The 24930-nt window shown below is 44.6% G+C and overlaps 1 protein-coding gene across 1 annotated transcript; it reads left to right on the top strand.

Annotated features, from left to right (window-relative positions):
• Positions 1-1729: 1729 nt before the first annotated feature.
• LOC311124960 (protein-tyrosine sulfotransferase 1-like) lies at positions 1730-22233 on the top strand (the record flags this gene model as incomplete). Its single annotated transcript, XM_084199052.1, has 2 exons — positions 1730-1862; positions 21151-22233. The coding sequence occupies exon 2, from the start codon at positions 21349-21351 to the stop codon at positions 22231-22233; it is 885 nt and encodes a 294-aa protein (XP_084055178.1). The 5' UTR covers positions 1730-1862; positions 21151-21348.
• Positions 22234-24930: the final 2697 nt, after the last annotated feature.

Raw genomic sequence — 24930 nt, 5'->3', positions numbered from 1 at the left:
GTGGGTCTAGGGTTTCTGGGATAATGGTGTTGATGTGAGCCATGACCAGCCTTTCAAAGCACTTCATGGCTACAGACGTCAGTGCTACGGGTCGGTAGTCATTTAGGCAGGTTATCTTAGTGTCTCTCTCTCTCTCTTTCTATCTCTCCCTGCCTCTCTCCCTGCCTGTCTCTCTGTCTTCCTCTCTGTCTTCCTCTCTGTCTTCCTCTCTGTCTTCCTCTCTGTCTTCCTCTCTGTCTTGCTCTCTGTCTTCCTCTCTGTCTTCCTCTCTGTCTTGCTCTCTGTCTTGCTCTCTGTCTTCCTCTCTGTCTTGCTCTCTGTCTTGCTCTCTGCCGGTCTGTCTGTTCCTTTTTTGCTCCCCAATTAGCATCTGGACTGATTAGCAGCAGAGCATCTGGGCTGATTAGTAATCAACACTGTATATATACATAATATGACATTTGAAATGTATTTATTCTTTTGGAACTTCTGAGTGTAATGTTTACTGTTAATATTTATAGTTTATTTCACTTTTGTTTACTATCTACTTCACTTGCTTTGGCAATGTTAACATACGTTTCCCATGCCAATAAAGCCCTTAAATTGAATGAGAGAGAGAGAGAGAGAGAGAGAGAGAGAGAGAGAGAGAGAGAGAGAGAGAGAGAGAGAGAGAGAGAGAGAGAGAGAGAGAGAGAGAGAGAGAGAGAGAGAGAGAGAGAGAGAGAGAGAGAGCGAGAGAGAGAGAGAGAGAGAGAGAGAGTTTAATTAAAATCCTCCATAAAACACCCAGGGGATGCCAGTAACTCTCCATCAGAGGAGGTTGGTGGCAGGTTAATTGGGGAGGACAGGCTCATAATAATGTCTGGAGCGGAATCAGTGGAATGGCATCAAACACATGGTTTCCATTTTATCCCTTCCAGCCATTATTATGAGCCGTCCTCCCCTCAGCAGCCTCCGCTGCTCTCCATCTACCATGTTCCAGACCCACGCAAGGTCAGCAGTCACATACATACTGCAGTGTAACAGCATCTCTATTGGAGTTCAGTGGACTGTCTGTCTACTGTCTTTGTAGCCATGTTTTTCAGATAGAGAGCAACAAAACCTCAAGGGCATGTACAACTGGATACCTAAACCTGGTAAATCAATCAACTGTGTTGAGATTTAGCCTATAATATGGTGTGGTTGATTACTTATTTAATTCACGTGATTAAAATGTCAAAAATTGATCACAACTCAAACTGATCTTAAATGATCTTGTGTGAATATGCAAATGAACATATTTTCCAGTAACATCTGTAGCCTGTAATTAGAATGACAGATACAACGTTGTGGTTGTGGACTCAAATCATTGGAAGAGTAAATCAATTATTACATTTGTATTTATCTAAATAAAATGTACTGTTAGCTTTATAATACAGTGAGCTGTTGCGCCAATATTTCAAATGGAGACAACTGTCTCTTTAAAAGCGTGGGGTACATTCTAACCACACCCTTCAAAGCATTTAACCAATCCTCTACCATGACACATTATGATCGTCTTCTGCAGGTGGTCCAATCGCGTACCGGCTTGCAATTCCAGGGCACCAGGGGCATATTCATTATGTCGATTCTGTTGCAAAATGTTTCTTAAACGGAAGCAAACGGAAGGACATGGTGCGGGACCTATCTGAATTTATCCAATAGAAACTTTCGTTTTCGTTGCAAAACGCGTGACGCGTTTGCAGCGACACAATTGAAAAGAAAGCAGTAACAAGTAATAATATGTGTCGGATCAGTGGAACAACAGCGAGCAAATAGAACGGATGGAATGTACGAGCAACAGTGTTCAACTATTAGATAAGCAGGTTGATCAACTCTCTCCCGCGCTGGATCTGCTGCATTAGGTTGGTGTTTATATTGTATCAAAGGAAAGAAGATTGCGACAGTGTAGCAATGTCCCTTTCTTTTCGCTTTGGTCTTCTCTTCCAGCATCAGTGCTGATAACCGCGACTGTCTACCTAGTAGGCTACCAATCACTACACATTTGAGCATAACTCATTCGGAAGTCTTTACAATGTAGTTTTAGCTTAGATCTTTCTATAATTCGTCAAGATGTGAAATGCGCTGATAACTTTGCATCACCGTAGAACGTTTTAGCACGTGCCGCCCGGTGGATGAAGGCTGAACATGTATCATGTCTTGGCACAACAATAATCATGATCTGTCAAGCCCATGTCAAATAGACAACTACATTGATCGAGTGTTTTGTCTCCGTATTGGAAGTAATGTTAACGGGTTTTTAACCAGATACAATTTTCTGTAGCCTGTAAATAATGCTTGTACCTTGAAAACAATGGTAACTGTTGATGTGGGCACAACTAAAACAGCAAACATTGCTGATGATGGGGGTCTCGACCTATGTATCTGTAGCAGAGGGGTTGTGTAAACCGAAGAATGACATGGGTAACGTAGTTAAAATCACGTCGTCATTTTTTTTTTTTTTTTTTTACCTTGAATATGTCCACATCAGATGATATCCTGTATGCAGACTATTGATGTGTAATCCTTACTGGTCAGCATAGCACATGAAATGTTTGGACGGAATTATACAAACGTGATAATGTTCAAAGGGATGCCTCCTACCCTTGACCTCCAGGACTATATGTAGCCTAATTGCTCGAGACAATTATTATGAATTTCGCAACCAGCCATGAAGTAGGTCTACCTCCGATGTTTTGCCATCAGCTGCCTGCAGTAACGGAGGAATGGGCTTAACATGAATGTAGTTATGTATTTCCATTGCAGGCCATTCCTACAGCTGTAAAAAAAAAAACTTATGTTGAAAAGAAATGATGATGACAGATATTTGGTGTATGCATCAAATTATCCTCCAGTTTACTCTCTACTACAATAGCCAAATACATTGAGGTAGGGAGGATGATGGGATGTCTTTGTCTGTTATCCTATAATAAATATTATTAATATTACAATGTTTTTGAACCCATGGCTGTTATAACGATGGAACTCTTGGTAGAAAGTGGTTGATGTTTGTTTCATAGAATGAGTAGCCTCTATTTCTAGTGGTTGATGTTTGTCTCATAGAACGAGTAGCCTCTATTTCTAGTGGTTGATGTTTGTCTCATAGAACGAGTAGCCTCTATTTCTAGTGGTTGATGTTTGTTTCATAGAACGAGTAGCCTCTATTTCTAGTGGTTGATGTTTGTCTCATAGAACGAGTAGCCTCTATTTCTAGTGGTTGATGTTTGTTTCATAGAACGAGTAGCCTCTATTTCTAGTGGTTGATGTTTGTTTCATAGAACGAGTAGCCTCTATTTCTAGTGGTTTTAACGGTGAGTTTTATTCATATTCTGGTGACATGGTGCCCACAGCCCGCCCCACACATCTGTTCCTGCAGGTGGTCTGTCTACAATCACAGTCCAGTTAGTCAGGGTGCGTCCCAAATGCCACCTTATTCCCTATATAGTGCACTACTTTTGACCAGAGCCTGGTAGTAGGTAGTGCACTATATAGGAAATAGGGTGCCTTTTACAGCGCTTGACGCAGGAGCTGTCTTTTTCCAAGTCGGTCCATTAGACTATGTAAACGGAACCTCACAAATGACATTATGCTATAGAGACCTCTGATTGGTCACTGTTAAAGTGGAACTTACAGCATTTTAGCAACATGAAATCTTATTAAAATCTGTTCACCCGAGAAAGAATGACACTTATTATTTTATTTATTTATATTTTATGACAAGCGAGCACTTAGATATGGTCATTTTCACTTTTTCATAAATTCTTAGAATGTTTGGGAATGACGTAGGCATTTGTGAAAATTCTATAGCAATATAGAGTGGGAAAGTGGCAGGGCAGTAAACAAAACGGAAGAAAAACATCTCTCGTCTACGCAGAACGGTGCGCCATAGCCAATCAGAGGTACAGTAGGTCTACTGTAAATGCAAATAAGCCATTTGTCATAAGGGCCGGCCATCATTCACTTTGAAATGGACTGTGTGTTTACAGGCAGTTGCAACAGCGCGACATTAGATAATTAGAACGCATTCGGCAAAAGCCACAAAATACACTTGATTTGGATTTCTGCAAATATGTAGCTAAGTACCACGGGGGTCCTCTTACATTTGAGAACTTTACAGTCCTGTTGATCAAACAACCATAAAAAGGTAGGCTATCTTTCCCTATATGCACATGATCAACAACTAATGCTAGCCAGAGCAAGAATCAAATAAAAAAATTAATATAATTATATAATAATTAGCTAAAATCTAATGAAGGAACATTAGATAAAGACTCTCAACATTTTTCAGCCAGTTGGCTGTCAAAATTGCACTGATAAACGATGGGGAATAGTCTGCTCGTCCTTCTGCAGCCTCGTCCTAGTGTATCTCACCCGTCTCAGACGTTTCCCGCTGTCTCACCCGTCTCAGCAGTTTCCCGCTGTCTCACCCGTCTCAGACGTTTCCCGCTGTCTCACCCGTCTCAGACGTTTCCCGCTGTCTCACCCGTCTCAGACGTTTCCCGCTGTCTCACCCGTCTCAGACGTTTCCCGCTGTCTCACCCGTCTCAGACGTTTCCCGCTGTCTCACCCGTCTCAGACGTTTCTCGCTGTCTCACCCGTCTCAGACGTTTCCCGCTGTCTCACCCGTCTCAGACGTTTCCCGCTGTCTCACCCGTCTCAGACGTTTCCCGCTGTCTCACCCGTCACAGCTGCTGTATGACTTATCATCCTCATTGAATGGTGTGACATCACTATCCCTATTCAGCATATTTAAATGCAAGTGATGATTTGTGTGTGTGTGTGTGTGTGTGTGTGTGTGTGTGTGTGTGTGTGTGTGTGTGTGTGTGTGTGTGTGTGTGTGTGTGTGTGTGTGTGTGTGATGGTTGCAGAGAGAGAGGAGAGTGCACTAGAGAGCGGAGCATCAATTCATTCATTCATACATGCTAATGAATAGTCTGTAGGCAGTGACTGGGAGCGGGATGTTGTCGGTACCCGTTGGCTTTGCTCTGTACAGAGCTTTAGTGGCGGATTGAAATGACTAGTGGCAACTGGCTGGTTCTGCCGGGTGCGGCCTGCTACCGCTGCCTGCTAGGTAGTGGAGTCTCTATAGTCAGTGTAGGATTATCTAGTCACATTAACGGGGACGTTTCCATCAGTACAAATGATTGTGGAGTCCAGTCCTCCTGAGTTTGAGAAACATCAAAATATTATATTCCATAGTTCAAGTGTGTCTTGAATTTTGATTTGGCTCAACAGTAACTATGGGCAATTTGCAGCTTCCAGCTTAAATTTCAAAACCAAAAAAGTCCTAAAGCCATTGACTGGAATTGTGCTGAAGTGACAATTAGCAATGCTAGAAGCTGACCCCATAGAATAGGACTGCCTCAAATGGCACACTTTCCCCTATGGGCCCTGGTCAAAGTAGTGCACTATATAGGGGATAGGGTGTAATTTGGGTGGTTCTCTCTCACGTGATGTATGGTGTTATCTGTTGGGTCAAAGGTCAATCCCAGGTTAAGCTCCGGCCACTGTTCTGTTCCGTTCTGCCTGATTGATCTAGGGATACGTCTCAAATGCCACCCTGTTCCTTTTATAGTGCACTACTTTTGACCAGGGCACATGGGAAATAAAGTCATGCACCATGTAGGGAATAAAGTCATGTCATTTGGGATGCAGGTTAGCATCCTGTGGAAGTGAAGCATGTACCAAATATCCAATCGGAACCGATACAGGTTGGGTCTAAGTCTAATATCCCATTGAAAACTGATAAAGGTTGGGTCATTTTTTAACACTGAGATGGTCCCTAGGCAGGAACTTGGAGCTGCCACAGGTAAATTGATAGTTTCTCTGTTTGGCATAGTCGATCTGTTTGTCATAGTTGATCCAAGTATTTTCTGAATAGTGCTGATCTCATCAATGGTTCCTTTCTAAACAATGTTTTCATGTTTCTAACAAAAGCTGAATAATATGCAGAAGGTACAGGCAGTGTGTAGGTCTAGTCGACGTGTCATGGCAGTGTGTAGGCCTGGTCGAGGTGTCATGGCAGTGTGTAGGCCGAGTCGAGGTGTCATGGCAGTGTGTAGGTCGAGGTGTCATGGCAGTGTGTAGGCCTGGTCGAGGTGTCATGGCAGTGTGTAGGCCTGGTCGAGGTGTCATGGCAGTGTGTAGGTCGAGGTGTCATGGCAGTGTGTAGGCCTGGTCGAGGTGTCATGGCAGTGTGTAGGTCTAGTCTCCCCCTCCCCCCCCCTCCCTCGTCTGTCATGGCAGGGCCTCAGTTTTGGAGCCCCCCACCCTTGTTCCACACACAGAGACAGACACACACATAGACACACACACAAATACTTCCTCCCTTGTTATTAAGTGTTGATCTGGTGGTCTGGTTTCTGCATGGGCCCATAGAGAATTTCAACCCCCCTTCACAGATCAATGAGCCTCAATTCATTTAACACAAACACATTCTTCATTTCAGCTCGGTCCGCACAGTCGAGCCAGGTGAAACGTGAAACCAATCTGTCTGCCGCTAAAGCTTAACCACAAGTTGTAATTCAGGCCAGTGGCTTTTCCCTTTAGGAATGTTCCTACCTCTGGAAATTCCTTTCCTATTCCTTGAAGTTTGGGAATGGTTGACTGTCTACTTTTCCATGTTTGTGTCCCAAAAGGCACCTTATTCCTAAATATTTAGGTCACTACTTTTGACCAGGAGTAGTGCACTGTATAGGGTGTCTGTTGGCTTTGATGGTGAGGCCAGATCTGGGTTTAGTTGGGTGTTTTTAAAACGGAAGTAGAATGACCTCAAGATAATGACATGGAGGGAGACATACACTGAGTATACCAAACATTAGGAACACCTTCCTAATATTGAGTTGGACCCCCTTTTGCCGTCAGAGCAGACTGAATGCGTCGGGGCATGGACTCTACAAGGTGTCGAAAGCGTTCCACAGGGATGCTGGCCCATGTTGACTCCAACGCTTCCCACAGTTGTGTCAAGTTGGCTGGATGTCCTTTGGGTGGTGGACCATTCTTGATACACACGGGAAACTGTTGAGCGTGAAAAACCCAGCAGAGTTGCAGTTCTTGACACACTCAAACCGGTGCGCCTGGCACCTACTACCATACCCCTTTCAAAGAAACGCAAACATTTTGTCTTGCCCATTCACCCTCTGAATGGCACACATACACAAGCCATGTCTCAATTCTCTCAAGGCTTAAAAATCCTTCTTTAACCTGTCTCCTCCCCTTCATCAACACTGATTTGAAGTGGATTTAACAAGTGACATCAATAAGGGGATCATAGCTTTTACCTGGTCAGTCTATGTAATGGAAAGAGCAGGTGTTCTTAATGTTTTGTACACTGTGTATAGGGTCTGGCTGGGCGGGCGGGGAAATCCTGACACACGCTAGTTGTGAAATCCTGCTGTTTCAGTGCAATTAGAGTTAACTCAGCCTTGGAAGAAACCGGTAGCCTAGTTAAAACCTTAGACTGAACGATTCGGTTTAATCAGGCTAGGAAACGGAACCAGGAGGCCTCCTTCAGAAGCCACTTTATAATAGACTCAAGGTGTTGGCAGGGCTGTTTTCTCCCCCTCCTCCCTCAAACGTTGAGTCAACAAGGAGAAGACGCAGAGGTGTGGGTGGGCCGAAATAACTTAAACAAGCCCACCGCGGGAAAGGAGAGGGATGAGTACCGTTAACTATAATTCTCTCTTCCAGGTATAAAGCACAGACACAGGCCTAGAAGTGATTGTTTAGGTGAAAGTAAGGTTACCACACCCCTTTTAATTACACCAATCCAACCGATTCAGCTCTACTTTAAGGAAGGTTGGAAGCAAAGATGCATTACTGAAGTATTTGAACAGGTCCCTGTACTGCTTACCCACTGTTCCATTGGGTATCATAAGTATTCATCCCCCTTGGATTTCTTTCACGGTTTTTTTTGTTACAAAGTCGGATTTAAATAGATTTAATTGTGATTGTGATTTTTTTTATTTTATTGATCTACACAAAATACTCCATAATGTAAAAGTTAATAGAAAATTCTACACATTTTTACAAATTTAATTAAAATGGTATAAATAAAATATAGTTACATAAATGTTTATCCCCTTTGTTTAGGCAAGCCTAAATTAGTTCAGAAGTAAAATGTGGCTTAACAAATCACAAGTTATATGGACTCACTCTGTGAAATAATAGGGGTTGACATGATTTTTGAATGACTACCCCTTCCTCTGTCCCCCATACAACATCTGTAAGGTCCCTCAGTCAATGATTGAATTTCAAGCACAGATCCAACTACAAAGACCAGGGAGCTTTTCAAACTCATAAATAAGGGTACTGATTGGTAGATGGGTAACAATAACAAATCAGACATTGAATATCTCTTTAAACATGGTCAAGTTAATAATTATGCTGCGCATGGTTTATTTAACCACACAGGCACGTCAAAGATACATTCGTCCTTCTGAACTGAGCTGCAGGCCATCAGTGATTTTTAAAACAGCTACAGAGTTCAATGGCTGTGATGGGATGGGAGAACATAGGGCTTTGCATTAAGGTTATCCAACGTAACACGTAACTGGCTGCATCATGGTATGGGTATTAGGGCTGTGACAAATGGATGATTTTTCTTAATGTTTAAACAGACCTTTTTAAAATTGCTTTTCCATTAAAATTATTATAAGAAACATGAATAAAATTCCACATGAATTCACAATGCAGCTACACTGCTGCCAGCAATGGTTTGGGTCTCACGGTGCGTCCCTTTCAGATGGTTAAGTCACGGTGCGTCCCTTTCAGATGGTTAAGTCACGGTGCGTCCCTTTCAGATGGTTAAGTCACGGTGCGTCCCTTTCAGATGGTTAAGTCACGGTGCGTCCCTTTCAGATGGTTAAGTCACGGTGCGTCCCTTTCAGATGGTTAAGTCACGGTGCGTCCCTTTCAGATGGTTAAGTCACGGTGCGTCCCTTTCAGATGGTTAAGTCACGGTGCGTCCCTTTCAGATGGTTAAGTCACGGTGCGTCCCTTTCAGATGGTTAAGTCACGGTGCGTCCCTTTCAGATGGTTAAGTCACGGTGCGTCCCTTTCAGATGGTTAAGGATTGCACCGGGACTACCATTACTGTACTTTAATTCCGCCTCACAAAAGTTTGGATTTCCTTCTGATTTAAACTTCTCAAAGTATTGCCATACAGGACTTCACTGATGTTGCCTGCCTTTCTCTGCCTTTTTCCAACTCCTTGCACGTCGGCTCTCGGTGGCGACTCCCATTTCTGAGTGTTAAGACTTGATTCGGCTAGGAATCAACTCCTTAAATTCAGTATTTTTTGGAACGGAGGAGACTGATTAGTTGCCGTACTTCCCAGAACACAAACACTTGCATCTTTCATAGTGAGCGAGGGGAGGGGCACAGGTCAGAACCCTGCACTAGGCCCATCTGTCGGCACTCAAAAGCTGAATCTCGCAATGGAATGCTGTAACTCACAGTTTCTTAGCATGCAATGTGTCTCAACTTCAGTAAAGCAGGGCCTATCATCAGTGAATAGGCTAGGATATTCTACACTCAACAGGCCGAAGACTGAACACACACTGGCATCATTAGCCAAGAGTAAGAGCAGGGGGGAAAAACATTAGTCCAAACAGTTTGCAACTAAAACAAGAGTTTCTATTGGACAAATTCAGACAGGTCCCTCCCTGATTCGTTCCGTTTGCTTCCGTTCCAAAATGTTCTGCAACAGAATCGGCGTAATGAACATGCCCCAGGCAGAAAGAACCGTGTTGAGCATATGTCTTGGTAATCTGAATTAGAGGTCTTCACGGATCCACCTGTACCCGACTACCCGAGAACTGATATGTGTAACTGACTTGTACGGAAGGGCCCGTACAGATCCAAATGCGACTGTTGCAGTAGAGACATTTTTATAATTTATGCTTCTGCTCTTGCTTATCACGAGAGGGGCACATGTTGCTTATTGTTTGATGTTGGCCAATCATAAGTCATCAGAGGCAAGAGTCAACAGTCATAGAGCCTCTGTGTGTGGCAAACCCGTGAAGGCCTCTAAGCTGAAGTTCGCAGTGTCTTGCATGCCTTGCAAATTCACCAAAGTAGCCAAAGTTCGCCTCTTCTTCTTTGGTTTAATTTAAATTACACAACTTTCCCAAGGCTTTTAATAGGCTATCGTCTAGTTAGGCTGTAACACTGATCAATAGGCTATCGTCTAGTTAGGCTGTAACACTGATCAATAGGCTATCGTCTAGTTAGGCTGTAACACTGATCAATAGGCTATCGTCTAGTTAGGCTGTAACACTGATCAATAGGCTATCGTCTAGTTAGGCTGTAACACTGATCAATAGGCTATCGTCTAGTTAGGCTGTAACACTGATCAATAGGCTATCGTCTAGTTAGGCTGTAACACTGATCAATAGGCTATCGTCTAGTTAGGCTGTAACACTGATAATAATATGCTTTGTGATAACCACTGCACTGTGATTTAGAATTTTGTGTAGGGAAGAAAACAACACTTTTCAGTTGGGGATTTTTCTTAACGTTAAGGATCCCATTTTGTTTAAACGTTTTAACGTTTTTAAATGTTCACATCCCTAATAGGTATGCTTGTAATCGTTAAGGACTGGGGAGTTTTTCAGGATAAAAATAATCAGAACGGAGCAAAGCGCAGGCAAAATTCTAGAGGGAAAAACCGCTTCATTCTGCTTTCTACCAGACACTGGGAGAGGAATTCACCTTTTCAGCAGGACGATAACCTACAACGAGGCCAAACATAGCGTCTAGTCTGTCTGTGGAGGAGGAGACCTTGGGGAAGTGCTTTCCTTTCCTCTTCCATTTCCCTCCATCTTATCAGTTGTTGCTAGCTGTAGGGATGCCGCACACAAACACACACAAACTCACATAAATGATGTCTGTAATAATTGCTTTGCTGAAGCGTGAAGGCCCACCTCAACCCCAGTAATAATTGCTTTGAAAAAGTGAGGGGAAGAGGAGGGTGACGGCATCTTGTGTGGGTTTGTGTTCGCTCTTTTCAATTGTTACATCTGCATCGCAGATAACCTGTGCTTGTGTGCGTCCATTTACTGTTTCATAAGGTGTTCATTGTGACTGGTGTTACTGTGCGTCCATTACTGTTTCATAAGGTGTTCGTTGTGACTGGTGTTACTGTGCGTCCATTTACTGTTTCATAAGGTGTTCGTTGTGACTGGTGTTGCTGTGCGTCCATTACTGTTTCATAAGGTGTTCATTGTGACTGTGCGTCCATTACTGTTTCATAAGGTGTTCATTGTGACTGGTGTTACTGTGTCGTCCATTACTGTTTCATAAGGTGTTCATTGTGACTGTGCGTCCATTACTGTTTCATAAGGTGTTCATTGTGACTGTGCGTCCATTACTGTTTCATAAGGTGTTCATTGTGACTGGTGTTACTGTGCGTCCATTACTGTTTCATAAGGTGTTCGTTGTGACTGGTGTTACTGTGCGTCCATTACTGTTTCATAAGGTGTTCATTGTGACTGTGCGTCCATTACTGTTTCATAAGGTGTTCGTTGTGACTGGTGTTACTGTGCGTCCATTACTGTTTCATAAGGTGTTCATTGTGACTGTGCGTCCATTACTGTTTCATAAGGTGTTCATTGTGACTGGTGTTACTGTGCGTCACCGTGCGCGGGCGTTGTTTGTGGCAGTAGCGTCAGTCGGTTGTCAGAGCAGATTTTAATGATGCCTTGCTGAGCTTTGCCAAGAAAGACACATCAAAGCTGTCAGTCAAATGCCACAGAGAAGATAAGAGAGAAGCGAGGGGGAGTGAGCAGGGCCGGCTCCAGGCATAAGCGACATAAGCGGTCGCTTTGGGCCCCCCGGCCGCTAGGGGGGGGGGGGGCCTCCAGGAACTCAGTCGGGGTCTCAACTTACTGCTGAGAGTTAGAATAGTAGAATACACAAGGTGCAGTTTCGAAATTTTGGTTGTGCATCAGCTGTTTTTCTCTTGTTATGTCAGTCACTGACAGTCACTCAATTAGCCATGTCCGCAAAAACATTTTGATTTGGTAAGTTAGTCAGTTCTCTAAACTTGTAGTAATCATGCTCAAATACCGACCGGTATTACTATTCTATAGTTTTTATTTTATTACTTCATAAATTAATCATGTTTGAGAGGAACCAGCCTGCTGCTAGACTGTCAGTGTGTCAGGACAGAGGAACCATCCTGCCGCTAGACTGTCAGGACAGAGGACCCAGCCTGCCGCTAGACTGTCAGGACAGAGGAACCTGCTAGCCTGCCGCTAGACTGTCAGGACAGAGGAACCTGCTAGCCTGCTGCTAGACTGTCAGGAAAAAGGTTCCAGCCTGCTGCTAGACTGCCAGGACAGAGGAGCCAGCCTGCAAATACTCTGGGTAGCCATTTGATTAGATGTTCAGGAGTCTTATGGCTTGGGGGTAGAAGCTGTTTAGAAGCCTTTTGGACCTAGTCTTGGCGCTCCAGTACCGCTTGCCGTGCGGTAGCAGAGAGAACAGTCTATGACTAGGGTGGCTGGAGTCTTTGACAATTTTTAGGGCCTTCCTCTGACACCGCCTGGTATAGAGGTCCTGGATGGCAGGAAGCTTGGCCCCAGTGATGTACTGGGCCGTACGCACTACCCTCTGTAGTGCCTTGCGGTCAGAGGCCGTGCAGTTACCATACCAGGCAGTGATGCTCTCGATGGTGCAGCTGTATAACCTTTTGAGGATCTGAGGACCCATGCCAAATCTTTTCAGTCTCCTTAGGGGGAATAGGTTTTGTGTTGCCCTCTTCACGACTGTCTTGGTGTGCTTGGACAATGTTAGTTTGTTGGTGATGTGGACACCAAGGAACTTGAAGCTCTCAACCTGCTCCACTACAGCCCCGTCAATGAGAATGGGGGCGTGCTCTGTCCTCTTCTTTTTCCTGTAGTCCACAATCATCTCCTTTGTCTTGATCACGTTGAGGGAGAGGTTGTTGTCCTGGCACCACATGGCCATGTCTCTGACCTCCTCCCTATAGGCTGTCTCGTCGTTGTCGGTGATCAGGCCTACCACTGTTGTGTCATCAGCAAACTTAATGATGGAGTCGTGCCTGGCCATGCAGTCATGGGTGAACAGGGAGTACAGGAGGGGACTGAGCACGCACCCCTGAGGGCCCCCGTGTTGAGGATCAGCGTGGCGGATGTTGTTACCTACCCTTACAACCTGGGGGCGGCCCGTCAGGAAGTCCAGGATCCAGTTGCAGAGGGAGGTGTTTAATCCCAGGGTCCTTAGCTTAGTGATGAGCTTTGAGGGCACTATGGTGTTGAACACTGAGTTGTAGTCAATAAATGGCATTCTCACATAGGTGTTCCTTTTGTCCAGGTGTGAAAGGGCAGTGTAGAGCGCAATCGAGATTGCATCATCTGTGGATCTGTTGGGGCGGGTTTAGGGTTTCTGGGATAATGGTGTTGATGTGAGCCATTACCAGCCTTTCAAAGCACTTCATGGCTAAAGACGTGAGTGCTACGGGTCGGTAGTCATTTAGGCAGGTTACCTTAGTGTTCTTGGGAACAGGGACTATGGTGGTCTGCTTGAAACATGTTGGTATTACAGACTCAGACAGGGAGAGGTTGAAAATGTCAGTGAAGACACTTGCCAGTTGGTCAGCGCATGCTCGGAGTACACGTCCTGGTAATCCGTCTGGACCTGCGGCCTTGTGAATGTTGACCTGTTTAAAGGTCTTACTCACAATGGCTACGGAGAGTGTGATCACACAGTCGTCCGGAACAGCTGATGCTCTCATTCATGTTTCAGTGTTACTCGCCTCGAAGCGAGCGTAGAAGTCATTTAGCTCGTCTGGTAGGCTCGTGTCACTGGGCAGCTCGCGGCTGTGCTTCACTTTGTAGTCTGTAATAGTTTGCAAACCCTGCCACATCTGACGAGCGTCGGAGCCTGTGTAGTACGATTCGATCTTAGTCCTGTATTGACGCTTTGCCTGTTTGATGGTTCGTCGGAGGGCATAGCGGGATTTCTTATAAGCTTCCGGGTTAGAGTCCCACTCCTTGAAAGCGGCGGCTCTACCCTTTAGCTCAGTGCGGGTGTTGCCTGTAATCCATGGCTTCTGGTTGGGGTATGTACGTACAGTCACTGTGGGGACGACGTCATCTGCACTTATTGATGAAGCCAGTGACTGATGTGGCATACTCCTCAATGACATCGGAAGAATCCTGTAGCTTTTCATCTGTGTATGTGTGTGTGTAGAGTGCGTGTCTTATCGTGTGTGTCTCTTCATAGTCCCCGCTGTTCTATAAGGTGGATTTTTATCTGATTTTTAAAAATCTAATTTTACTGCTTGATGTGGATTAGAGATCCATGTAGTCATGGCTCTATGTAGTACTGTGTGCCTCCCATTGTCTGTTCTTGACTTGGGGATTGTGAAGAGACCTCTGGTGGTATGTCTTGTGGGGTATGCATGGGTGTCTGAGCTGTGTGCTAGTAGTTTAAACAGACACCTCGGTGGATTCAGCATGTCAACACTTCATACAAATACAATTAGTGATGAAGTCAATCTCTCCTCTTCCTTGAGCCATGAGAGATTGACATGCATATTATTAATGTTACCTCTCTGTGTACATTTAAGGGCCAGCCGTGCTGCCCTGTTCTGAGCCAATTGTAATTTTCCCCGAGGTCTGTCTTTGTGGCACATGACCAGACGACTGAACAGTAGTCCAGGTGCGACAAAACTAGAGACTGTAGGACCTGCCTTGTTGACAGTGTTGCTAAAAAGGCAGAGCAGCGCGTTATTATAGACAGACTTCTCCCCATCTTAGCTACTGTTGTATCAACATGTTTTGACCATGACGGTTTACAATCTAGGGTTACTCCAAGCAGTTTAAACACCTCAACTTGCTCAATTTCCAGTACAGTAGAGCACAGCAGAGTAGCGCACAGTACAGTAAAGAAAAGTAGAGCACAGTAAACTAACTTTTTTGCTTCGTGACCAACCAATTGAGGTGTCTTTTGAGTCACAAGCCACATTGTATTATTTATCAAACAATCCTACGAGCGTCATAGCACACCGGTAGGAGATAACCATTGATAAATTCCAATTGTTTTCAGTGCTCGTGCACGACCATGGCTATTTGCACTTCAAAACGCCCCTAATTAACAATTTATGGTCAATCATACTTTTTTAACGCTTGTGGGAAATATACAATGGCGTACCATGAAATACAACGGCACAACCAAAAAAAATTGAATATATATTAATTTTTTTAGAGACAGGGGTGTTAGTGTCAGAGATTGAGTACAACCCAAAGGTTTTGTGAGATGCTGATCGGCAAGCTCCCACTGAAAAGTGCCCGTTGACAAAAACCAGAGGGTGGATAGAACTTGGATGTGCGCTGGAATGGCGTGTTTCTCTTTCTAAAGTAGGTCTTAAATCCTCGCAAAGATCCTATAAGATTGGCTCATCAGATATTGTTTCCCAAAACCCATCTGTACTTTCTGCATAAAAAGTCCCACTTGTCTCTAAAAACGAACTCTCTGCGAAATGGAACGCGTGCCAAATCTTCCAACAGAGCTAGATCAGCCATCTCTCATTCCATTTCCCATTCTCAGTCTTTTTATAGTATTTACTCAATGGTTTCACTTTCACACGTACAGTGGGGAGAACAAGTATTTGATACACTGCTGATTTTGCAGGTTTTCCTACTTACAAAGCATGTAGAGGTCTGTCATTTTTATCATAGGTACACTTCAACTGTGAGAGACGGAATCTAAAACAAAAATCCAGAAAATCACATTGTATGATTTTTAAGTAATTAATTTGCAGTTGAAGTGTACCTATGATAAAAATGACAGACCTCTACATGCTTTGTAAGTAGGAAAACCTACAAAATCGGCAGTGTATCAAATACTTGTTCTCCCCACTGTACCTCTAATTTTAACAAATTACTGTACAGTGAGGGGAAAAAAGTATTTGATCCCCTGCTGATTTTGTACGTTTGCCCACTGACAAAGAAATGATCAGTCTATAATTTTAATGGTAGGTTTATTTGAACAGTGAGAGACAGAATAACAACAACAAAAAATCCAGAAAAACACATGTGAAAAATGTTAAATTGATTTGCATTTTAATGAGGGAAATAAGTATTTGACCCCCTCTCAATCAGAAAGATTTCTGGCTCCCAGGTGTCTTTTATACAGGTAACGAGCTGAGATTAGGAGCACACTCTTAAAAGGGAGTGCTCCTAATCTCAGCTTGTTACCTGTATAAAAGACACCTGTCCACAGAACCAATCAATCAATCAGATTCCAAACTCTCCACCATGGCCAAGACCAAAGAGCTCTCCAAGGATGTCAGGGACAAGATTGTAGACCCACACAAGGCTGGAATGGGCTACAAGACCATCGTCAAGCAGCTTGGTGAGAAGGTGACAACAGTTGGTGCGATTATTCGCAAATGGAAGAAACACAAAATAACTGTCAATCTCCCTCGGCCTGGGGCTCCATGCAAGATCTCACCTCGTGGAGTTGCAATGATCATGAGAACGGTGAGGAATCAGCCCAGAACTACACAGGAGGATCTTGTCAATGATCTCAAGGCAGCTGGGACCATAGTCACCAAGAAAGCAATTGGTAACACACTACGCTGTGAAGGACTGAAATCCTGCAGCGCCCGCAAGGTCCCCCTGCTCAAGAAAGCACATATACAAGCCCGTCTGAAGTTTGTCAATGAACATCTGAATGATTCCGAGGAGAACTGGGTGAAAGTGTTGTGGTCAGATGAGACAAATCGAGCTCTTTGGCATCAACTCAACTCGCCGTGTTTGGAGGAGGAGGAATGCTGCCTATGACCCCAAGAACACCATCCCCACCATCAAACATGGAGGTGGAAACATTATGCTTTGGGGGTGTTTTTCTGCTAAGGGGACAGGACAACTTCACCGCTTCAAAGGGACGATGAACGGGGCCATGTACCATCAAATCTTGGGTGAGAACCTCCTTCCCTCAGCCAGGGCATTGAAAATGGGTCGTGGATGGGTATTCCAGCATGACAATGACCCAAAACACACGGCCAAGGCAACAAAGGAGTGGCTCAAGAAGAAGCACATGAAGGTCCTGGAGTGGCCTAGCCAGTCTCCAGACCTTAATCCCATAGAAAATCTGTGGAGGTAGCTTAAGGTTCGAGTTGCCAAACGTCAGGCTCGAAACCTTAATGACTTGGAGAAGATCTGCGAAGAGGAGTGGGACAAAATCCCTCCTGAGATGTGTGCAAACCTGGTGGCCAACTACAAGAAACGTCTGACCTCTGTGATTGCCACCAAGTACTAAGTCATGTTTTGCAGAGGGGTCAAATACTTATTTCCCTCATTAAATTGCAAATCAATTTTTAACATTTTTCACATGCGTTTTTCTGGATTTTTTTGTTGTTATTCTGTCTCTCACTGTTCAAATAAACCTACCATTAAAATTATAGACTGATCATGTCTTTGTCAGTGGGCAAACGTACAAAATCAGCAGGGGATCAAATACTTTTTCCCCCTCACTGTACTTGATATGGATTATTATCTTTAATAAACTAACTGATGTGGTCAAATTGTGATATAGCCTGTCAAGATATGTAGCATGAATTCATAATGGAAATACAATTAAATCGAAAACTGTAATCTGTTTTTAACATATTTTCCCCATTCTACGCTTGACAAGCAGTTCCCTTATTCTACCACTTGACACTGTGCATATGCATGGTCACGGCTGTGCGTAAATATACGCACACTCTCAAGCAAAAGTTCATATTGATAAATCTCACACTTTGCGTGTAAATGATCCCACGCATGGTTTACGCACAGATATGATAAATGAGGCCCCAGGTTTTCTGAGCAATCTTTCAAATTATTCAAATGAAACACCTTAATCGGCCTTCCAGCGGTCTATTCGATCAGCGCATGTGCTAGCACCAGCCGAGCTAGCCTCCCTCTTTAGCTCGAGTGAAGTGAGTTCAGAACAACTGAATGTATGCATCTTAGTCGTTTTCGCATACAAACTTTATATGTCCAAACTCAGAATCAAATATGCTTCCCAAAAATAACATGTTCGCTGTGTAGAAAGATTTTTCTGCATTTAGAGTGCTATCAGGTAGCCTGATTTCAGATGTGTCCATGTCAACAGGATTATTTGGGAAATCGTTCTTCTTGCAAAGCATGTAAACATTTTAATCAAACTATTATAATCTGACTATCCACAATAATCTCATTATGCATGTAACCGTACTCATTCTGTTACCGATTTTTAAGAGCGACACGTTTTTAATCACAATAATTCATAAACCAAATTGTTATCAGTAAAAACCTAAACTTGTTACTTCTGTGAACTTTCATAATCCTCCCTCGTGAGGGAGAGAAATTAGAAAATATCTTAAAGATATGTGGGTTTTTGGTATCAGAATGACATTACCCAAGGCAATATTTCTAAATATCAATGTTGATATTAGTTGGCAGGGTCCTTCAACATTGTTGTGTTGATGTATTTCTAATAGCCTAATAACAGTCTAACTTTTTCTGGTAGATGTTTTTTAAGACCCCTTTTCTATCTGTAGCCACGTTTCCATCCACAGTTTTTATGCAAGTAAAGTCATACCGTGTTTTTTTTTTTATCACAACAGCTGTGATGGAAACAGGTAGTTTCGGTACATTTTTTACATAAATGCCGACAGATAATTTGTTCGTTCAACATGGTGGGATCTGTTTGTGTCGGTAAAATTTAATAATGCGAGAAATGGTGGAGGAAACGCCTTTTAATGCGCAGATATTGATATAACAACCATCGTATCGAAGTAAACTTAGAGTCACGTGATGATATGGTGTGTGTGGTCCTCCCATTACGACTCGGGAAACCATGCAGTTTATTAGGCTACAGATGAAATAAGTTATGATGAACTTCACAGGGTGGTGAATGTGCACGGTGATGAGCTTGATGCTCCTTTCCAATAAATATTGAGGGTCTTATTCTGGTGACATAATGATCGACGCTTGACTGCTGTTTGACAAATACAAATATTCTTGCTCTTATCCATAAAATCTAATGTAGATTAAACTACCTGCCGCAGCCTGTATCTGGGAGCTGTTGGCTAGAGTGCAGGTGCCAAGACCAGAGTTGGCACATTTGCTAATTAACGCAAAAGTTTTTTTGGACAAAACCTATAGGGAGAGTTGAAATGCAATGGAAACGCATTGAGCTTCAGATTTGTATTCGGTGCATGAAAACACAGGTGAAAAACTATGTTTTTGTGTGCGCTCTCATCACGCACTGGTTATTATCCGCAAGAAGTCCGTTTAGTGGAAACACCACTGGTGGGACAATGCGCATAATATTTTATTTATGCTGACTTTAGAATATTCACATAAATCTGTCGCCAATTGGATGCGAACCTAGCTTGTGTGGCCAGAAATCAAAGCCTTTGCTTATTAAACATTTTTAGGATGGAAAATTGTTTAAAAAAACAACAACACAATTTTGCCTTATTTCCCCAAAATATAGACTCTTAGCTTTCATTTGACACCAAATTTGATATGCTCGTATAAACTTCACATGTTGGTACTCTTGGTCCCTTTTTAGTTGGCAATGACCCAGAGTAACGTGATGTGTCACACCACCCACTCAGTAAATCAGAGCCTGTGTAACTGCTCAGGGCCAAATTAGAGGGCAGAGGTTGGACGTCTTGTTCCTGGTCAGGATCGTCTCTCTCAGCCCAAGAAACAAACTGAACCCCGGGAACAAGTAAAAAGACGAGTGGGAAAATTAGAACAGGGTGGTGGAATATTAGAACAGGGTGGTGGAAAAAATAGAACAGGGTGGTGGGAAAAATAGAACAGGGTGGTGGGAAAAATAGAACAGGGTGGTGGGAAAAATAGAACAGGGTGGTGGGAAAAATAGAACAGGGTGGTGGGAAAAGTAGAACAGGGTGGTGTGGAAAAATAGAACAGGGTGGTGGAAAAATAGAACAGGATGGTGGAAAAATAGAACAGGATGGTGGAAAAATAGAACAGGGTGGTGTGAAAAATAGAACAGGGTGGTGGGAAAATAGAACAGGGTGGTGGGAAAATAGAACAGGGTGGTGGGAAAATAGAACAGGGTGGTGGGAAAATAGAACAGGGTGGTGGGAAAATAGAACAGGGTGGTGGGAAAATAGAACAGGGTGGTGGGAAAATAGAACAGGGTGGTGGGAAAATAGAACGGGGTGGTGGGAAAATAGAACAGGGTGGTGGAAAAATAGAACAGGATGGTGGGTAAATAGAACAGGGTGGTGGAAAAATAGAACAGGGTGGTGGAAAAGGGGAAAAATAGAACAGGATGGTGGATAAAATAGAGATTTCGCTCTGAGGGCTAAATAGAATCTTTGTCTTGTTTTTAGATTGGGTATTTCTTTGCTAAATGTGTCACTGGGGAAGTCCTAAATGCTTATGGCTTAGACCGAGTGCTGAATAGTGGAGCTACTCTCTCGCTTGCTCTGTCTCTCTCTCCCTTCCTCTCAGTGTCTGTCTCTCTCCCTCTCTCTCCCTCTAGTCTGTGGCCTGGATTCATTCCTATGGGCTTGTGTCAGCTGAGAGCCTTGATTGTGTCTGAAGGGTTTTTCTGACAACTTTGTCGGCCTTAGCTTTGTTTCTTTTACACCATAGTTGTACAGTGGTTTTGGTGTGAGATGCATAACCTTGTCAGACAGAGGGAATGTGATCATTACTGGTTTTTGAGGTCAAAGTGGAACTTTTCTTCTGTAGCCTACATTTCTCTGAGGGTATTTGTCATTATATGTTCAGGGTAATTCCTACATTGGATATAAGGAATTATTTGGTCATTTCAAATGTATATATTTAACTAATATAACAATACAAAATAACTTGCACAGCTCGGTTCATAGTTTTACTGTGCTCTCTTTGTGGAGATGGGTCAGTACAGTATAATGCTGAAAATAAGGGTGTTTTGCTTTTCTGAACAGAGCCTTTTTTAGGACCATATATGAAGCGAGCCATTGAACCTTTGGTTCTAGCCTTATAGCTTGATTTCTTCCAGCAGTGTACAAATGATCTAGGATTCCAAGATCTCTATCAAGATCTGATTTGAAGTTGCCATGTTCTACTGTTCCAACAAAGGCTTTTTGATTATATTATGTTTTATTTTTATTCTGTCCTTCCCCAGGCCTGATGGAGCTGGGCACGCGACGAGCGCTGACCACCGGGGAACACACAACACACTCTGCCCCCCATCGCCAACCTTGAAGGGAGGTTCCTCCCCCTCCGTTCCTCCCCCTCCGTTCCCTTTCTCTTCTCTCCTCCTCCTCCACTCCCACACTACCTCCTCTGGTACACCTCCATCCTCCCCCTCCCTGGTCCTGAGATGGTGATGATGATGATGATGAAGCTGAAGCAGAACCTTCTGGTGGCCTGTCTGGTCATCAGCTCAGTCACAGTCTTCTACTTGGGCCGCCACGCCATGGAGTGCCACCACCGCATCGAGGAGCGCAGCAGCCAGCCTGGGGGCCAGGGAGTCCTGGGGGGCTCGTTGGGCTCCTCCACCATCCTGCGGGGCTCCGGTCCCGGGGGACATAACCTCTCCGCTCCATTTGTCTACAACAAGGACATGCCCCTAGTGTTCATTGGAGGGGTTCCCAGGAGTGGGACCACGTTGATGAGAGCCATGATGGATGCTCACCCTGAGGTGCGGTGTGGAGAGGAGACCAGAGTTATTCCTCGTATCCTGGCCATGAAACAGATGTGGTCGCGGTCGGGGAGGGAGAAGATGCGTCTGGACGAGGCCGGGGTGACCGACGAGGTCCTGGACGCCGCCATGCAGGCCTTCCTCCTGGAGATCATCGTGAAGCACGGCGAGCCCGCCAACTTCCTCTGTAACAAGGACCCTTTTGCTCTAAAGTCCCTCTCCTACCTGGCTAAGATCTTCCCGCACGCCAAGTTCGTGCTGATGATCCGGGACGGACGCGCCTCGGTCCACTCGATGATCTCACGGAAGGTGACGATCGCTGGCTTTGACCTGGGCAGCTACAGAGACTGCCTGACCAAGTGGAACAGGGCCATAGAGACCATGTACACTCAGTGCCTGGAGGCCTCGGACAAGTGTCTGCCGGTGCATTATGAACAGCTGGTCCTCCATCCAGAGAAGTGGATGAGGACGCTGCTCAAATTCCTGGACATTCCCTGGAACGAGGCGGTGCTTCACCATGAGGAACTCATAGGGAAAGCAGGAGGAGTCTCCCTCTCCAAGTAAGTAGTGGTGTTGGGGGGGTGTGTGTGTGTGTGCGTACCCTGAGCCTGCATGTTGCTGAACTTCAGGCATGCATTTCTCCCTCCCTGCTAGTTTTTTTCAGTGTCTAAAGTGAGTGAACTGTAAACCCAATTAGTTTGTAAATCAGGGGTCAGTGACCTTGTAGCCTATGTGAAACAAGGCTTTGTGTCGTTAGATGACAAAACCAGACTTGAAGGAAAAAGGCACACCCTCTAGAATACTTCCCCGATTTAGTGGAGAGACAAGGTGTGGGCAGCCAGTGTCTTCGAGGATTTTACAAAACTAGGACAAGGGGCTCCAAATGAGGAAGCAGCCAGGCACAACCTTTCTGACCACATTTACATTTTAGTCATTTAGCAGACGCTCTCACTTACAGTTAGTGAGTGCATACATTTTCATACTGGCCCCCCCGTGGGAAATTAACCCACAACCCTGGCGTTGCAAGCACCATGCTCTTACCAACTGAGCTACAGGGGACCTCCATGCATCACCTCACTGAGCTATCAGGGTCACAGTGGCTCTCCCACTCCTCATTCTCAGTGAAGCTCAGCTGCCATTTTGGATCTGGTTTTGAACCCAAAATGGTTCTGGTTCTAGAACACAGGCCTCTGTTCTGGAAGCTGTCTGCTCTGCTCTGTTCTGCTCTGCTGCCACAACAAGCCGCTGATATGTAATACGTTCCCGTTGGCTCTGATGGCAGTAATAACAAGCAGCTATCCATGGGGATGCTTCCTGTTTACAAGACACTGTCTCCTCCTCCACTATGTTGCTTATGTAGTCAAATGGCTAAATGGTGTGGTCGATTCATAGGCTGCATCCCAAATGTCACTCTATTCCCTATATAGTTCACTACTTTTGACCAGGGCCAATGGGGAATAGGGTGCCATCTGGGACACACCCATAGCACAAAGTTGTTGGAAGCAAGCGCCATTCATCACCAGGCTGACAAGGTGTGAGTGGTGAACGGGTCAGGCTCTACCTACTACATTCCCTTCCTGGTGCAGTGAGACAAGTTAGCACTGGTCCACGTCTCTCTCTCGCTCGCTCTCTCGCTCTCTCTCTCTCTCTCTCTCTCTCTGTCTCTCTCTCTCTCTGTCTCTCTCTCTCTCTCTCTCTCTCTCTCTCTCTCTCTCTCTCTCTCTCTCTCTCTCTCTCTCTCTCTCTCTCTCTCTCTCTCTCTCTCGCTCTCTCGCTCTATCTCTCTCGCTCGCTCGCTCTCTACACTATTGTTCTTCCCAGAGGGGTGAGAGATGGAGGAAATGGTGATGGCACAGAGAGAAGGAAGGATAGCAAGTCTAGTAGTTGAGTAGATGGCAAGTCTAGTAGTTGAGTAGTAAACTTTATTGTTGATACAGAGCCAATAACACACATGTCTTACTCCAGGTCAGTTTCTACAGGCCCTGAAATAATAATGCTGTATAACAAACAGCCGTGTGTTTCCAGGAGGCCTTTAAACATGAATTTACTGTCCTTCTGTTGGGTATTCATCATCCTGGAGCGGAGCTCGGTGAGAAACCTCACTCATTAGTCAGCTACAGAGTAGAGATTTAAAAAAAAAATCCTAACCCATTTCTCAGGCCGTGTCCCAAATGGCACCCTATTCCCGTTGGGGCCTGGTCAAAATTAGTGCACTATATAGTGAATATAGAGCCATTTGGGACTCTGACTTAAAGCTCTGACCATGGTAGCGATTCAGAATGGCCCTGACTCGTGTCAGTGTTGTTTTGGTTCTGTAATGTGGAGGTCGGCCTCTGGAAGTCTTCAAGGAAACACAGTGGGGCATGCGCACACACACACGCGCGCGCACGCACACACACACACACACACACACACACACACACACACACACACACACACACACACACACACACACACACACACACACACACACACACACACACACACACACTCCACCTCCTGCCACGTAGGACCATATGAGCCCCCCCACCCCTCCATGTCCCCTGCAGAAATTTGGCTCCACTTTTGTTATTGTCTGCCGATGAGAACGCTCATGTTTTTTTTATAAAAAGCTTACGGTCCAAGTCCACTGAGCACATTTCATCTTAGAGGAACCCCCTCCCCATCTCCTTGCCCCTCCCCTCGCCCCTCCCCCCCCCTTCCTCCCCATCTCTTCAAGTCATTCTCTCAATGTCTTTCATTTTGGTAAATATCATTATTGAATACATATTTTTACCAAATATCATTATTGAATACCACTTTTCCTATTTCGTTTTGTCCTCTGGCTCCCCTCATGTGCCTCCCTATGGGCCTGCATCCCAAGTCGCACCCTATTCCCTATATAATGGACTACTTTTGGCCAAGGCTCGTGGGGAATAGGGTGTTTGGGACGCATCCTGGTGCAGAACAGAGCTAACTGTAAAGAAACAGACAGCAGGGAAAGGAGGGAGGGATGGAGAGAGGGAAGAGGGGGGGGGGGAAGTGACGGATCAGAGAGGAAGAGAGAAGATCCTGGAAACAGACATGGAAGCAGCAATCTTCCAAATCTTTCTTGTCAGAGGAGTGAGTTCAACAGAATCATTCTCTGGCTCTACGTCCCAAATGACCCTCTATTCCCAGCCACAGACTGTCATTCTCTGAAGGACCTTACGTTACTGTCAAGTAGTGCTGACCCCTTATGCACCCTAAGTTGATGGGCAACAAAGAGCAGACATCCCTATA

This window comes from Coregonus lavaretus (genome assembly GCF_964263955.1).
Source record: "Coregonus lavaretus genome assembly, contig: HAP1_SCAFFOLD_3070, whole genome shotgun sequence".
NCBI lineage: Eukaryota > Metazoa > Chordata > Actinopteri > Salmoniformes > Salmonidae > Coregonus > Coregonus lavaretus.
The sequence above is the reverse complement of the archived record's forward strand: the minus strand, read 5'-3'. Positions and strand labels throughout refer to the sequence as shown.